General features: G+C 62.2%; 3 protein-coding genes across 5 annotated transcripts in view; 2 read left to right on the top strand and 1 right to left on the bottom strand.

Annotated features, from left to right (window-relative positions):
- The window catches only part of RFX1 (regulatory factor X1), a 28,613-nt gene extending 24,924 nt beyond the window's left edge, over positions 1-3,689 (top strand). For all 3 annotated transcript variants that reach the window (XM_040629205.1, XM_040629203.1, XM_040629202.1), the window contains 6 exons: positions 1,216-1,335; positions 1,421-1,536; positions 1,764-1,882; positions 1,976-2,085; positions 2,426-2,577; positions 2,660-3,689. In XM_040629205.1, the coding sequence (XP_040485139.1) occupies positions 1,216-1,335; positions 1,421-1,536; positions 1,764-1,882; positions 1,976-2,085; positions 2,426-2,577; positions 2,660-2,880 (838 nt within the window). In that variant the 3' untranslated portion in view covers positions 2,881-3,689. The remainder of the gene's footprint in view (positions 1-1,215; positions 1,336-1,420; positions 1,537-1,763; positions 1,883-1,975; positions 2,086-2,425; positions 2,578-2,659) is intronic.
- On the top strand, positions 3,664-5,337 carry LOC121102428 (MHC class II regulatory factor RFX1-like). Its single transcript, XM_040628265.1, is given in 7 exon segments — positions 3,664-3,882; positions 3,983-4,191; positions 4,570-4,723; positions 4,803-4,848; positions 4,945-5,010; positions 5,013-5,057; positions 5,213-5,337. Coding segments are annotated over 7 exon segments (864 nt in total).
- A 1,103-nt stretch (positions 5,338-6,440) lies between these two features.
- On the bottom strand, positions 6,441-14,243 carry DCAF15 (DDB1 and CUL4 associated factor 15). Its single transcript, XM_040629206.1, has 13 exons — positions 14,097-14,243; positions 12,275-12,372; positions 12,045-12,180; positions 11,230-11,336; positions 11,007-11,146; positions 10,753-10,923; positions 8,452-8,886; positions 8,254-8,345; positions 8,025-8,153; positions 7,851-7,936; positions 7,539-7,643; positions 7,339-7,454; positions 6,441-6,963 (listed from the first exon to the last, which is right to left on the bottom strand). The coding sequence occupies exons 1-13, from the start codon at positions 14,226-14,228 to the stop codon at positions 6,908-6,910; spliced, it is 1,803 nt and encodes a 600-aa protein (XP_040485140.1). The 5' UTR covers positions 14,229-14,243; the 3' UTR covers positions 6,441-6,907.
- Between the last annotated feature and the right edge of the window lie 73 nt (positions 14,244-14,316).

Genomic DNA, 14,316 nt, shown 5'->3' on the forward strand with positions numbered 1-14,316 from the left:
CCCCGACAGCCACAACCCCCCCCCCCAAGTTCTCCAGGGCCGCGGCTACCCCTCTCATGCCCTCGTTCACTGTGCTCTAGCCCCACTCGCCCCTTCCTCTGACACCCACACACTCCCACCCCAGGGCCTTTGCACCAGCTGTGCCTTCTCCTTCATTCCCCATCTCCTTACTCAAATGCCCCCTGGCCCCCTTCACTGAAACCGAAGCCTTCCCACCTCCCACCTCCCTGACACTGCCCACCACCGCCTTCCCTGCTTGCTTTCCCTCCTCACTATGGCGCGCCATCCCACGTGCCTTATGTGTGGCTTCTCTTGTTGCCATTCTGGCTTCCAGTGCTGGAATGCACATACCTTGAGAGTGCGGGAGCTGCACACGGTTGGTGCTTTACTCAGGGCCTTCCAAGTCTGAATTCATGTAGGAAGGAACAAGGGGCCCTCCCCTGAACCCACTCTTCCCTTCTCCTTTGCAACCCTCACGCCTCCCTGGGGTGAGCCCTGCTGCTCTCTCGGGTCCAGTTCCTGACTTCAGTGTCACCTCTTTTTTTTTTTTTTTTAAGATTTTATTTATTTATTTGACAGAGATAGAGACAGGCAGCGAGAGAGGGAGCACAAACAGGGGGAGTGGGAGAGGAAGAAGCAGGCTCATAGCGGAAGAGCCTGATGTGGGGCTCGATCCCATAACGCCGGGACCACGCCCTGAGCCGAAGGCAGACGCTTAACCGCTGTGCCACCCAGGCGCCCCTCAGTGTCACCTCTTTCACTTACAGATGCATAACCCTTGGGCAAAGTACTGCATCTCTCTGTGCCGCAGTTTCTTCCTCTGTCCCTGGAGGATGCCAGGAGCACCTTTCATAGGACAGGGCTAAGGAACACAGGGATTTGTACGTGCTAAGTGCTCAGAACAGTGCCTGGCATGTTGTTATAACTAGTAGTCCATAAGTACTTGCTGACTCCTGCCCCGTGCCGGGTTCGGAGGTCTAGGAGTGCCGCAGATGCTGGCCCTGTCTTCTCAGAACTCAGGTGGCACATGGGGACCTCTCTTGGTACCCACAGCCCCTGTACTTCCCCAGCACAGCACCCCTGGCTCCGTGGAACACGGGTCTTGCCCCCAGGCTGTTTGGCCCCCAAGCAGGGGGAGGCGGGTGTGATGTGAAGGTCCCCGGTGGACAACTGGAGGCCTCCCAGCCCAGCCCTCAGCCTCTGCCTCCCTCTCAGGGGCAACTCCAAATACCACTACTATGGCCTGCGCATCAAGGCCAGCTCGCCCCTGCTGCGGCTGATGGAGGACCAGCAGCACATGGCCATGCGGGGCCAGCCCTTCTCGCAGAAGCAGAGGTAGGAGGATGAGGCCGGACCTTGTGCAGGCGGGCGGGGAAGGGCATGCTGGCCTGTCTCAGTGCCCCCACCACCCCTTCTCCAGGCTCAAGCCCATCCAGAAGATGGAGGGCATGACCAACGGTGTGGCCGTGGGGCCGCAGCAGGCCACCGGGCTGTCCGACATCAGCGCCCAGGTCCAGCAGTACCAGCAGTTCCTGGGTGAGAGCGCCCTGGCCCATGGGGCGGGCTCCGGGCCAGGGACTGAGGCCTCTGGACAGCATGCGGGTGGTTCATCTGCCTTCCCGGAGCTGCCTCATTCCCCACGTCCCGTGGGGGACCCCCGCTTGGGAGGAAAGTGATGACAACTTGATAAGACCCCAGGGAGAGGCTTGGGGGGCAGGCAGGTGGAGGATAAAGGGCCTCATGGTATCTCCTCCTGCCTCCAGATGCCTCGAGGAGTCTCCCTGACTTCTCAGAGCTTGACCTCCAGGGCAAAGTGCTCCCCGAGGGCGTTGGGCCTGGGGATATCAAGGCCTTCCAGGTCCTGTACCGGGAACACTGTGAGGTAGGGCAGCTGGGTGAGTGGGCAGGGGCGAGGGAAAGCCATGCTGCCCCCCCGCCCCCCGCCATGTCCCTGAGCATCCAGCCTCCCCAACAGGCCATCGTCGACGTCATGGTGAACCTGCAGTTCACCCTGGTGGAGACGCTGTGGAAAACCTTCTGGAGGTACAACCTTAGCCAGCCCAACGAGGCGCCTCCGCTGGCTGTGTGAGTCCCTCGGTGGGAGCGGGGAGGAGGGAAAGAAGGGGTGGGGCACGGAGAGTCAGCACCCAGGGCTGGGGTAGCCAGACCTCAGACATCATGTGGAAGGGGGGCATCTGCCTGACCCCTGCAGTTTGTGGGGTGCACACAACCTTCTGACCCCCACTCCAGGGCTCGTGTATCGGTCTGACACCCAGTGCCTGGGCTAGCAGGCCTCGCGAAGCCATTCCCTCCCTGCGGCGGGTGGGTGCCTGTGCCCGGCGTGCAAGTATGAGATCGCCATCTGCCCCCGGGGGCATCGGGGCCCGTGTCAGCCTGACCTCGGGCATGGGGCGGCTGTCCACAGGCATGACGAGGCTGAGAAGCGGCTGCCCAAGGCCAGCCTGGTGCTCCTGTCCAAGTTCGAGCCAGTGCTGCAGTGGACCAAGCACTGTGACAACGTGCTGTACCAGGGCCTGGTGGAGATCCTCATCCCGGACGTGCTGCGGCCCATCCCCAGTGAGTGCAGGACAGCCACCCCGCCCGTGGCCCCCCGTCCCCACCCGCCACGGCCCTGATCGGCCCCTGCCGCCACCCGTAGGTGCCTTGACCCAAGCGATCCGGAACTTTGCCAAGAGCCTGGAGAGCTGGCTCACCCACGCCATGGTGAACATCCCCGAGGAGATGCTGCGTGTGAAGGTGAGGCTGACGGGGCTCTGGGGACAGGCTCGTGGGCGGGGGCTGAGCGGCGGCTGGGGCCCGGCTCTCCTCTCCCCGGTAGTGGCCACGGGCTGTGTCCCCGTGCCTGTCCCCTCAGAGTGAGCTTTGGGTATTATCTTTACAGACCAGCGTCCTTAGGTCCGCACTTCTGAAGCACAGCCCCTGTGTGGTGTTTTGTACATGACACGAGATCTTAAAATAAAAACCAAATGCAACTTGAAGTAGTTCTCTTCAGACAGCTTCACTAGGGGGAAAATAACGTTTATAAGGGAACAGAATAATAGTCCTCTTCATCAACGCTGCACAGTAACTATTCCAATGTGAGGAAGTAGATGTGATAGGCCTGCTTTTGAGCAAAAATATAAAAGGAAGAAAAGGGGTTTTTGTTGTCCTTAAAATGTTAAGGAGACAGTCACACGGACCTGGGCATCTCAAGCACCGCCCGTGGGTGCACTGGACAGGCGGTGAGGTGGAAAGAGTAGACGCTGGGTCCAATGAATAAACGAGTAGATGTGTTCATTCATGTAGTCAGCACGCATTTATTGAGCATCTACTGTGTGCCAGCGCGGTTCTCAATGCTGGGGGCACAGCAATGACCAAGGTGGACAACACCCCACCCTCCCTAAGGTGACATTCAAGAGAATAACGGTTTGAGCACTCCCCTTTCTAGGCAGTGCCCTCTGAGAGTTTCTCTTGTCTCCTTTCATTAATAATAATGTCAAACACACTACATGGATTTTTTTTTTTTTTTGGTCCCATACTTTGGGTGTCCACCCGGAGTTTGAAAATCCCGACCCCTTGATGTCCCCAAAAAAGCAACGAGGTACATCCCTCCCTTTGAGGAGAGAGAAAGGCTCAGACACATCGCAGCGTCTGGGGCAGGGGATGGGGGGCCTGGGTTCCCACCAGCCACGACCACATCCGACCCACCCGCCCTCCCCCGCCCCCCCCGCCCGCTGGCCGCGGGCCGGCGCCGCGCAGACCCTGCGACGCTACACGTCGCTCAACCACTTGGCGCAGGCAGCGCGCGCCGTGCTGCAGAACACCGCGCAGATCAACCAGATGCTGAGCGACCTCAACCGCGTGGACTTCGCCAACGTGCAGGTGAGCGCGGGCAGGGCCGGTGCGCGCCAGGCGGCGCAGGTGAGGGCAGCGCGGCCCCGGGCGGCGGCTGAGCCGCGGGCGCTTGCCGGCTGTACCGCAGGAGCAGGCCTCGTGGGTGTGCCGCTGCGAGGACCGCGTGGTGCAGCGGCTGGAGCAGGACTTCAAGGTGACCCTGCAGCAGCAGAACTCCCTGGAGCAGTGGGCGGCCTGGCTGGACGGCGTCGTGAGCCAGGTGCTCAAGCCCTACCAGGGCAGCGCCGGCTTCCCCAAGGCCGCCAAGCTCTTCCTCCTCAAGTGGTCCTTCTACAGGTGCGCTCGAGCTCTGCGAGATGCGGGCGGGAAAAGGCGGGGTGGCAGGCCCTTCCTGGGGCGGGGCCTCGAGGCGGCTCCTCCTCCCTGGGGGCCAGGGCAAAATGGGATCGGGGGAGGCCCTGCCTCCTCGCAGAATTTGGGATCGGAGAAGATCCGGCTTCCTTGGGGCTCGGGTTCCTTTTCCCCAGCGCGGAGGACCTGTTGGCGGTGGGCGGGGTGTGGGCCCTATGCTGTCACTGACGGAAGCACTTGGGAAGCCAGGGCGGGGCCGGACCGGGGTAGCTGGGCTTGCTGGCGCGTGGGGTCCTCGAGGCCCGGAAGGCGGGCGAGGGGCGGCACCCGGCCTGATGGCCTCCTCTCCGCCGCCGCCCACAGCTCCATGGTGATCCGGGACCTGACCCTGCGCAGCGCTGCCAGCTTTGGTTCCTTCCACCTCATCCGGCTGCTCTACGACGAGTACATGTACTACCTGATCGAGCACCGCGTGGCCCAGGCCAAGGGCGAGACCCCAATCGCCGTCATGGGCGAGGTGCGCGCGGCGGGGCTCTGAGGGCGCGGGCGGGGCGCCCCTCGGCGGGACCCTCACCCCTTGTCTTGCCTCCTTGCAGTTCGCCAACCTGACCACCTCGCTGAACCCCCTTGACCCAGATAAAGGTAGGCGGGGCGTGTCCCTGTCGGGGGCCGGAGTCCAAGGAGCCGCGGACGGGGCGCGGCCGCCCAGCCCAGTCGGGGCTGCTCTGTGTGCCCCAGATGAGGAGGAGGAAGAGGAGGAGGAGAGCGAGGACGAGCTGCCGCAGGACATCTCGCTGGCGGCCGCGAAGTCGCGCCGCAGCTGGGGCCTGGACACCTGGAGCCGCCGCCAAGTTGGCATCCTGGATCAGACGCGGCGTGGCCTTTCTTCGTGCAGGCGCTGTTCCCAGTTAAGCCGCAGGCCTCCCCCGCCCCGCCCGCCCGCCCCCGCCGCCCATCCACGCCAGGGTCCCACACAGCTTCTGTGGCTTTGCTGTCACCGTTCCAGCCTCGGGCCGGGAGGGGGCCTCCAAGACAGGGAAGGCTAGGGGGTCCCTGCCCCCAAGGGGGCCGGCACAATCACAGGGCCGGGCGGAGCCGCAGCTGCAAACTGACACAAAAGACGTGCCTTAAGGAACCCGCCGCCGTGCCCCGGTGCCCCGTGGGACAGCCAACTAGGCTCCTTGGCCCCGAAGGCCTCAGCATCTCCCTCCCCCAGCCCCACCCTCCCATCGTCCCAGGGGGCAGGCAGGCAGGCCCCCCTCCCCTGTGGAACCGTTAACTTATTCAGCTCGCTGGCTTTGCACAGTCTGTCCCGGGCCCAACCCTGAGCCCCAGGTGGGCACAGGTGGGCATCACCTGGGGACCCCCCACTGTCAGCAGCAGCCCCGGGACCCCTCCCCCAGCAACCCCACTGCTCCCCACTCCTTGGTATAAGTGCAATTAAAGCCGTGGGTGTCGCATCTTCTCCAGAGCTGGGCCCTCCCTTGCCCCGCAGCCCTCAAGGAGGGCACTGTCCGGCCTGGTTGGGGGGAGGGCAGCCGGGGAGGGGGGGCCGCCTCCAGCTTCCAAAGAGCAGCAGGCTGGGCTGGGCGTGGGAGCCCAGACGGGCCTGCTGCTGGCAGTGGGGCCCAGAAGTGCCCGTGCCTGTCCCGGCCCAGGCTGGGGGTTCGGCTCCCTCAGATCCAAGACCCCAGTGTCCCAGGCCACCTGCCTCCGGTTTGTAATGGAACCTCTGTGCTCCTTCTCTCCCGGGAGACTGTGCTTCTCCTCCGTGCAGTGCGACCCGCCCCCACATGACTATTGTGCGATTTGTGAGCCGCCTGAGCGGAGTTGGTAACTTGTTGGTTTTTTTCCAACCATCATGGCCTTATCTGTTCCGGTTTTCTCAGTGTCTTCAACCTGTGAGATAGATGTTTATGGCAAAAAGCAAAAAAAAAAAGACAAAAAAAGATCTGACCTATTGTATAAAAATCACTATTTTGTGTGCTCCGCGTGCTACAGCTTTTGGGGTGGCCCCCCACTTCCCCTCCCCACTCCCTCGGGGCCCCCCGTCCTGGCCGTGAAAGTGTCCACGCGTGTGGTAGTCTAGTGTGCCGAGCTGTTTTCTACCTTTTTGTAGTCTTTCTTAAAACACAATAAATTCCGCTGTGATATGTGGCTGCTGCTGACTCGCGGGGCCTTGCGGCTGGGGGCTCCAGCTGGGCCCCGAGCGGCAGTAAAGGGAATTCAGGAGGTTCAGAAATAAAACATTTATTACATGAAGAGGAACGACGGGCAGGGGGAGGGGATGGCCACGAGGTCTGCCACCTCAGGTGGGGGGAGGCTGGGGTGGGCAGGGGAAGGGGGTCCATTCGGCCTCCCTGGGGGGCAATGTCCACACCTGTAGCCAAGGAAAGGGGCAGATGCACAAAGAGCAAGGGCCTGTGCCCAGCGCGGGGTGAAGGTGGGCGCTGGAGGCTGGTGGGGCAGGGGGCTCCCTCCCTCTGCCCCTTCCCAACTTAAATAGGCATAAATAAGAAGCGTCCAGACTCTCAGGCCACCAGGGGCTGCCCCGCCCAGCCCCCTTCCCCGCAGCCTAACACGAGTGCCGGTCGTCGGTCGGTCGTCGGTCGGCTGGCCAGCCGAGGAGAGGCTGCCAGGAAGGCAGGCAGCTCCCAGGCCGCGGAGGTAGTTGGAGTCAGTGTCCAGAGCGGCCGGGCCCTCACAGCACAATCCATGTGTATCGCTCACTGTCTGCCAGAACCTTCAGTGAGCACCCTGCGGGGAAGGGTCAGAAGGGAGCCGTGGAATCTCCGCAGGCCCAGACTGAAGGGAGGGGCCTGCCTCTTCCCCTGACTGGATTTGGGCCACAAGGTTCCAGAAGGCAGTGACCCCGCTGAGTTATCCCGCAGGCCTCCCCCGGCAGCCACCCAGTAGAGGGCTGCTGAAGAACAGACCGGCTGAGGGTCCCCAGGTGCCACACCCGCCAGGTTGTCTCCAAGCCTGCCCTCCCCTCGCTCCGGTTCCGTGGTGTCCGCCAGCATGGCCAGAGGACTCCATTCAGGCAGACAGAGGAATCCGCACCTGCTCTAGGCCTGGCGCCACACCAGATAAGGACCTCGGTCCCGACCCTCATCGAGTCATGGGGCCCACCTTTGTGCAGCGCCTCGTTGGTCATCCTGTTGACGTAGCGGCCGCTGCTCTCGGGCACCAGCCACTTCATGACCATGTCCACGCAGCTCTTGCGGTATGAGCTCCAGACACTGCCGCTGAGGACGAGGGGGTGAGGGCTCTCGTCACCCGGGCCACCCACCCTCGGCCCCAGCCCGGCCCGGGCCCCGGCCCCGCCTCACCTGGTCTGCCCCTTGACCTCGGTGAGGTCGCCTACACTGACTGTCACGAAGATGCCGGTGTTGAGGTCCCATGCCACCTTGAGGCTGGTGTGATAGGTCTTTGGTCTGCAGTGGGGTGGGGGGCAAAGGAGAAAGGGATGGGTCCCGGGCGACCCAGACGGTCTTCTGTCTTTGGAGCAGCAACGGAGTGCCCGGTCCAGGTTCTGGGGACGGGGGAAGTCGTCTCCCATCCCCATCGCCCACCCCACAGAAGAATAAGTGTGGCCTCCCGCGGTGCAGAGATGGGCGGCACCTCTCCTCCCACTCGCTCACCGGAGCTGGCCCTCCTCAGTGGGGGACGGGAATGCCAGCAGCAGCAGGCCAATGTTGATGAGGACTTGATTGGTTTCCGGGCAGACCTGGGGGCGGGGACGCCAGGGACAGCTGTTGAGGTGACGCCCAGAACAGAGAGGCCCTGGGCCCACCCTGTCCCCTCCCCGGGCCCACCTCCAGGATGACAATGTCATAGTCACTGAAGGAACAAAACTGGTGGGCCCAGGTGGCGTCATGGCGGATGACCTCGTTGATGACGTATTCAAAGTCCAGTGTGAGCTGCTCCACCGTCAGGTACTGACCCTGTGGGCGGTGCGTGGAGGGGGAGGGCTGCTTCAACTGCCACCCCAGCAGGCTCCCGGGGGGCTGCCCCTAGGCCTGCCCCCCCACAACTGGCACCAACCTGGACGGCAGCCCGCTCCCGCATGGGCCGCAGGTTGCGCCCACGGAGATCGGTCACCACGAAGGGCAAGGAGATCTTGTCATCCTCAAACTCTGAGGGGACAGGAAGTGAGGGTAGGGGTGGTGGTGGGGCCTAGTGGCTCCCCTGGCTGGCCTCCCATGCTTAGGGCCTTGCCCGCTGGGTGGGTCCCCGGCTCACCATCCTCCGGTTCTGTCCCTTCGCTGGACCCCAGCACATAATACAGCTTGGTGTAGTTGACGTAGCCGGGCTCCGGGGCTGGCGCCTCCGCCACAGGGGGGCTATCTCGGGGTACCACCTCCCCGCCTGGGGCCAGGGGCCCTGAGGGCAGACGGCAGCGGCTGCCCGAGGGCCCCGGGCAGGGGGGCGGCCGGGCCTCCTCCAAGGTACCCCCCTTGGCCTCTCTGGCCCTGCGGAAGATGTCGGCCACAAACTCCTTGGCTTTGGCGATGGCGGGCGAGGGCTCGGGGGCCCCAGGGGGCCGGGCGGGAGCCGCTTCGGGGCAGGGGCTGGGGAGGGCAGGGGGCACCTCGGGGCTCTGGGGCCCAGGGGGGCTGGGGGGGGCCGGAGGGGAGGTGGTGTGGTCATACAGGATTTGGCAGAAGCTGCTCTCGCCTGGAATAAAAACAGAGAGGGAGGTGGGGAGTGGTCCACAGACAAGTTCAAGCTTAGGACACTACCAACCTCCCCCACCGCCCTGGGGGTGGTTCTTAGAAATCCACCTGGAGAAGACCCTTCTAGAAGCCTTACCTATGTTAGATATCAGTCAGAAACACTCAGAAGGGAGAAAGACCTTATACACACGTATGCTCGCACATAAACAACACTTTCATTTAGACTTCAACTCTGAGCATCTACCAAATGCCACACCCTGAGGACTCCAGTGAACAACACGGAAATCTCTGCCCCTGGGGGGCTGACAGTGACAAAAGCTAAAAACCACCGAAGTCTGAGTCTACTACACAGCCATCCATCCTCTCCAATGGGAGGTGACTGCCTTGGGCACAGAACAGCCAAATCCCAAGCCTCCATCTGTCTGACTAAGGACCGGCTCTCCCTCCGAGGGATGTGGACTCAGCCTGGACAGCCCCACGCACTCAACGAGCAGTGCCGGGAGCTGGGCCCTGGGCTCTGCCTGCACCACCTCCATAGGACTCCCCCACAATCAACCCTGTGGGGGGCTGTGTCCTCCCAGTTCAGAGACTAGGGGCTGAGGCTCAGAGAGAAAGTTGTCCAAGGTCACACCGCCATACAATGCGAACCAATGCACTCCTGTCCACCAGCATGGAAACCAGCCAGGTCACAACTCACTCCCCCTCTGTGTAAATGGTGACGTGGTAGACACTGCCCCCCTCACCCCCGAATGCACACAGCTGAGTCCTGTCCCACGTGGCCCTTCCTACAGGGACCACAAGTCCAGGGGATATGGGGCTCAGCTAGGCCCGGCTTGTTGGGGGCTCACAACCTGACGAAGGGCAAGGCCTTGCCCACAGTGGCACAGGCGGCCAGGGCCAGGAGGGCCCTGGATGGGCCTGGGGACAAGGCATCCCGGCCCTTGCTGATGTGTGGGCTCAGTTATATACATTTAATCCTCTTTTCATACCCACTCCCCTCCCTCTCCGAGGGGCAACCATTTTAATGTAGTTAGTGGTTGTCTTTTTATTTGACTGGGTTCTTGCAAAATCAGAACATATTTGTAATTTATATGTGAGTGGTATCATTATCTGGTTATAAATCTTCTTTCGTTTCCTTTGCATTCTAGTATGTCTTTAAGGCATGATCCACAGACATGCTCACTGGGGCGCCCACTGGGACTGCTGATCCAAGAGAATACCTGCCTTGTCCTACCTCCCTGATCCCCAGGGATAGAGAGCAGGCACCCCCCAAAGCCTAGGACATGCCCAGGCACAGGACTGTGGTCACAGTGCTGCCATACGGCCCTGAGAGTGCAGGGAGGCCCCAGAGCTCCACATCACCGCCAGTCCGTAGCATTATCCAGCTTCTTAACTTTGGCCACTCTGTCAAGGGACATCACCTTGTGATCTTCATTGGCATTTTTCCTATTCCCAAAGACATATGACAGCCATCTGTCCCCTAACCACTCCCTGAAATTTTTAAATTTTTGGAAAGAGCACTGCACCGTCCAGCATGGTAGCCGTGGCCACATGTGGCTATTTGAACTCAACTAAAATTAACTGAAATTAAAAATGCAGTTCCTTGATCACACAAGCCACTTTCAAGTGGCTACTGCGGGCAGCTGTAGCAGACCCGGCAGATACAGGCCACCCCAGCCCCGTGGAAAGTTCTAGAGGACAGCACTGGGGTGGAGCATGGCTAGCTGTGGATTCCGTATTCCCGCTTTCCGGCTGTGTGACCTTGGACGAGGGACTTCACCTCTCCAGACCTTGTTCGGGGTCAGGAGACCAGGGGCTCGGAGACTTCCAGCGGGTGCCGGGCCCGTCGTCGGCCCCGGGTGCCTACCTGCCGCGTGGACGGAGACGGCACAGGCCACCAGGGAGTAGCTGGTGTTCAGCAGCACCACCTGGTCCTTCTTGAGCTGGAAGGCGGGCTGGAAGGTGGGGAAGGGGTAGACCACCTGGTACTTGGTGTGCAGCATGAAGCCGTGCCGCAGGCACTGCGCGCTCGGGTCGCCTGCAGCAACACACGACCCGCGGGCTCACTCGTGGCCTCGGGGCGCGGAAGCAGCCGGCACCCCGAGGCCCCCGGCCGCTCACCTGGATGGGCCCGGCTGGCTTCCCGGCAGGCGGCGCAGCGGCCCGGCGGCGGCACCGCCACAGTGCTGATGTAGATGTCCCGGTGGTTCTCGTCACTCATCATCATCATGTTCATGAGCATCCCATTGGCCGAGCGGGTGCTGGGGGCCGGGAGGCCTTCAGCCACCTGGCCCACGCACCGCCCTCCCCAGGTCCCTGGGCCTTCCGTGTCCCCGAGTCTTACTTGAAGCCGAAGACGATGACCTTGGAGGCATCGCTGGGCCATTCGCACACGGTCAGGTACAGGTCGCTGTAGATCTCCTCGTCCTGGAAGAGCCGCACCTGCCGGACCTGAGCAGCCACGTTCAGGGTCGGTAGGGGGTCAGAGCGGGCAGGGTAGGGGGCACAGGGGACCCGAGGCTACACCCTGCTGGGCTGGAATCGGAGCTGGGGCTGAGCTGGCAGGAGTACCCTTTGGGGGGGGGGTGGCTCGAGCCAGGGAGTCCCAAGCAGCTCCTACACCATACCCCTCTGCCTTCCTGAGGACAGGCTGGAGAGGCTCCCCTTACAAGGAGGGGAAACAGGGAGGCCAGCCGGGCACAGGAGGAAGCTGATGACAGCCCTGCCCCAAGAAAGGGGACTCTGCCAGACACATCAGTTCAACGCCCAATCTACCCTGAAACCACCTCTCCAAGCTCATGTGTAAACTGGGGTAACAGCACTCACCTGCTGGAAAGGGGCGGGGGTTCAAGGAGTCAAAGTCAGGGTTAAGCAAACGGGCTAGCAAAGCTACCGGGTCCCACCTGGCCTGAGCCTGCCGTGTCCTTCTTACAGGCTATGTATGCTAAGTCAAACCACACGGAAGTGCCTCTATCTACTCACTTTCAACTATAAAAACGGCACCTGCACGTGGTTTGACCTAACACTCAGAATACTGCCAACGACCCCTGGGGTAGAATTTCTCCACTTTACAGACAAGGAAGCTGAGGCTCAGGGGGCTGCTGTGATCTGCTGGTCCCACTGCTGGAAGGGACAGCCCAGCCCTGGGCCTGGCCCTACCAGCTTGAGCTTGCTGTGGACGTTGAACTCCCACCAGTACAGATGGTAGATGTAGAAGGAGAAGTCATCGTCCCCGCTGCTGCTGGTGTATGAAAGAACGTAACGACCGCACTTGGAAAAGCCCAGGAAGATGTGTCTGTGGGGGCAGGGGCAGAACGGCCAGCTCAGGACCAGCCTGCCGCCCCACCCAGCCGCCTCCCCTGCCCCAGCCCAGCCTCACGCAGCCTCACCCTGCGTAGAGAAAGTCCTCGTCCACAATGTTCTTGAGGGAGACGCAGACCCTGGGCGGCAGCTTCCGGAAGAGGCGAGGGGAGAGCTGCCCACTGATCTGGGGAAGGGGAGGCCCTGGCTCTTGAGCACCATCACCCCCAGGCCCCTCACCTAAAGCAAAGTAGCACCCCCAGGGTCTGGTCCAGACACACAGGCCCACTTTCTGACAACCATGACGGTCAAGAGTAGTCCAAGCTCTGGAAGGTGGAAATAGCTGGGAAAGATGGATCAGCTGGGCCTCACCTGAGCCTCCCCTTCCACCAGGGACCCAAGCCACTCTCCCAGCCCCACAACTCTTCAGCCTCAGAGCCCCTCTGGCCCAAGCATCAAGGTTCTAAGGACCAGCACTGGCATCACCCCCCACCCCCAGGAAGGTTCCCCATTCATCCCTGGCCACACTGGGCCACTGGCTGCCTTTCTGAGGGCTGCTTCATGGTGCACTGAGCTGTGGGTGTCCGCAACCACTAAGGAGGCTTGACCAACAGAACTCACCTGTCCCTGACCCACTAGCCTACACACAGGGTGCTCAGAACCTCTGGGATGGCCCTGGCCTCAGCTGGAGACCCGCTGAAGCAGAAGGGTGGGGCTGATCAGTGACCTTCCAATTCCAGCCCAATCCCCCCTTCTCAATTAACCTAGTTGCCTTCTAACTTACCCCTTCATCCCAAAAACTTCAAGGAAGGATTTGTTGGGGGGACAGGCAGGCACAAGCTGGGTAGTAGGGGATCAGAGCACCCTGAGTCCTACAGCCCAGTCTGAGTGAGATACTTGGCCTTGCCCTCAAGAGAGTACAGGCTGATGGGAAAGAGACCTATCTGGGGAGCTCCCTAGCATATGGGGGAGACAGCCCACTCCTCAAGGGGATCCCAGTCTGGTGGAACAGCCTTGTCGGTGAGGCCCAGGCTGACAGGGGAGACACAATCCCTGTTCAGGGAGCTCCCAAGCTACGGGTGGAGCCACAGCCCAACCCAGGGAACGACCAGGCTGAAGGCGGAGACTGTCCCTGGCCCAGGACCTCGTCAAAAGGAGGAGACACAACGCTGCCCTCACAGAGTTCCCAGCCTAATGGAGAAGGCGCTCTCCCTATCCACAGGGATACAGTCTGCCCAGGTAGCCGCCGACCTGACAGCAGATTCACATGTCTGCCCTCCCAGAGCTCCCAAGCTGATGGGGGAGAGAGATGCTGGCACATTGTGAGTTTACTGTCTGATGGAGAAGACAGAGCCCTGCTCAGGGAGCTCCCAGTCTGAGGGGAAAGACCAGGCTTTCTCCAAGGAGGTTCCTCCCATTCAGTGGGGGAGGCAGACACAGGTACAGGACCTCCCAGCTCCTGTGTGGTCAGAGCCGGGACAGAGAGAGGAACACCAGGCAGAGGAAGCCCAGCCGGTAGCAAGGGCTCCGCCAAGGGGGCGGGAAGGCTCCATAACGGAGAGGCCATGGGAACAGGGTTTTGAAAAATGAGTCTGACCGTGGATCGCCCCCTTCCTCCTTATTCCTCCAGCGACCCCCTCCATCCAAGCCCTTTCTCAGCCACCCCCACCAGCCCTTCCATCCATACCCCCTCCCCCGGACCCCGCCCCCAGCCCCCTCCATCCAAACCCCCGTCCCAGCCCCCTCCATCCAAGCCCTCTCCCCGGGGCCCCGCCCAGCCCCCTTCCTCCGAGCCCCCTCCCCCGGGGCTCCGCCCCCAACCCCTCACCCCGCGAACGCCCTCCCTCCCTCCGCCTCCCTCGTCCCTTCTCCCCACCCTCTGGCGCGCTCCTCCCAGACTCCAGGCCTTACCTTGACCCGCTCCAGCTGCTTGAGGACGTGCTCCCGCCGCCGCCCCGCTGCCCGCTTCCCCCCGGCGCCCCCGGGGCCGCCAGCGCCGCTCCCGGCCCCGCTGTTCCGCTCCGATTTCGAGCTGGGCGCCATTTTCACCCCCTCCCTCCACTTCCGGAGCAACCGGCCTTTTCGTCCCACCCCCGCCGCCTCCTCATTGGCCCTTTCTCGGCACAGCGGC

Source organism: Ursus maritimus, unplaced genomic scaffold (genome assembly GCF_017311325.1).
Source record: "Ursus maritimus isolate PB19 unplaced genomic scaffold, ASM1731132v1 scaffold_14, whole genome shotgun sequence".
Taxonomy (NCBI): domain Eukaryota; kingdom Metazoa; phylum Chordata; class Mammalia; order Carnivora; family Ursidae; genus Ursus; species Ursus maritimus.

Coding starts and splice junctions, on each gene's coding strand:
- DCAF15 (XM_040629206.1), bottom strand. CDS start 14,228: ATGGCGCCCAGCTCGAAATCGGAGCGGAACAGCGGGGCCGGGAGCGGC. Junction 12,181..12,274: donor GAGGACTTTCTCTACGCAGG/GTGAGGCTGCGT, acceptor CTGCCCCCACAG/ACACATCTTCCTGGGCTTTT. Junction 11,147..11,229: donor GTCATCGTCTTCGGCTTCAA/GTAAGACTCGGG, acceptor CCCGGCCCCCAG/CACCCGCTCGGCCAATGGGA.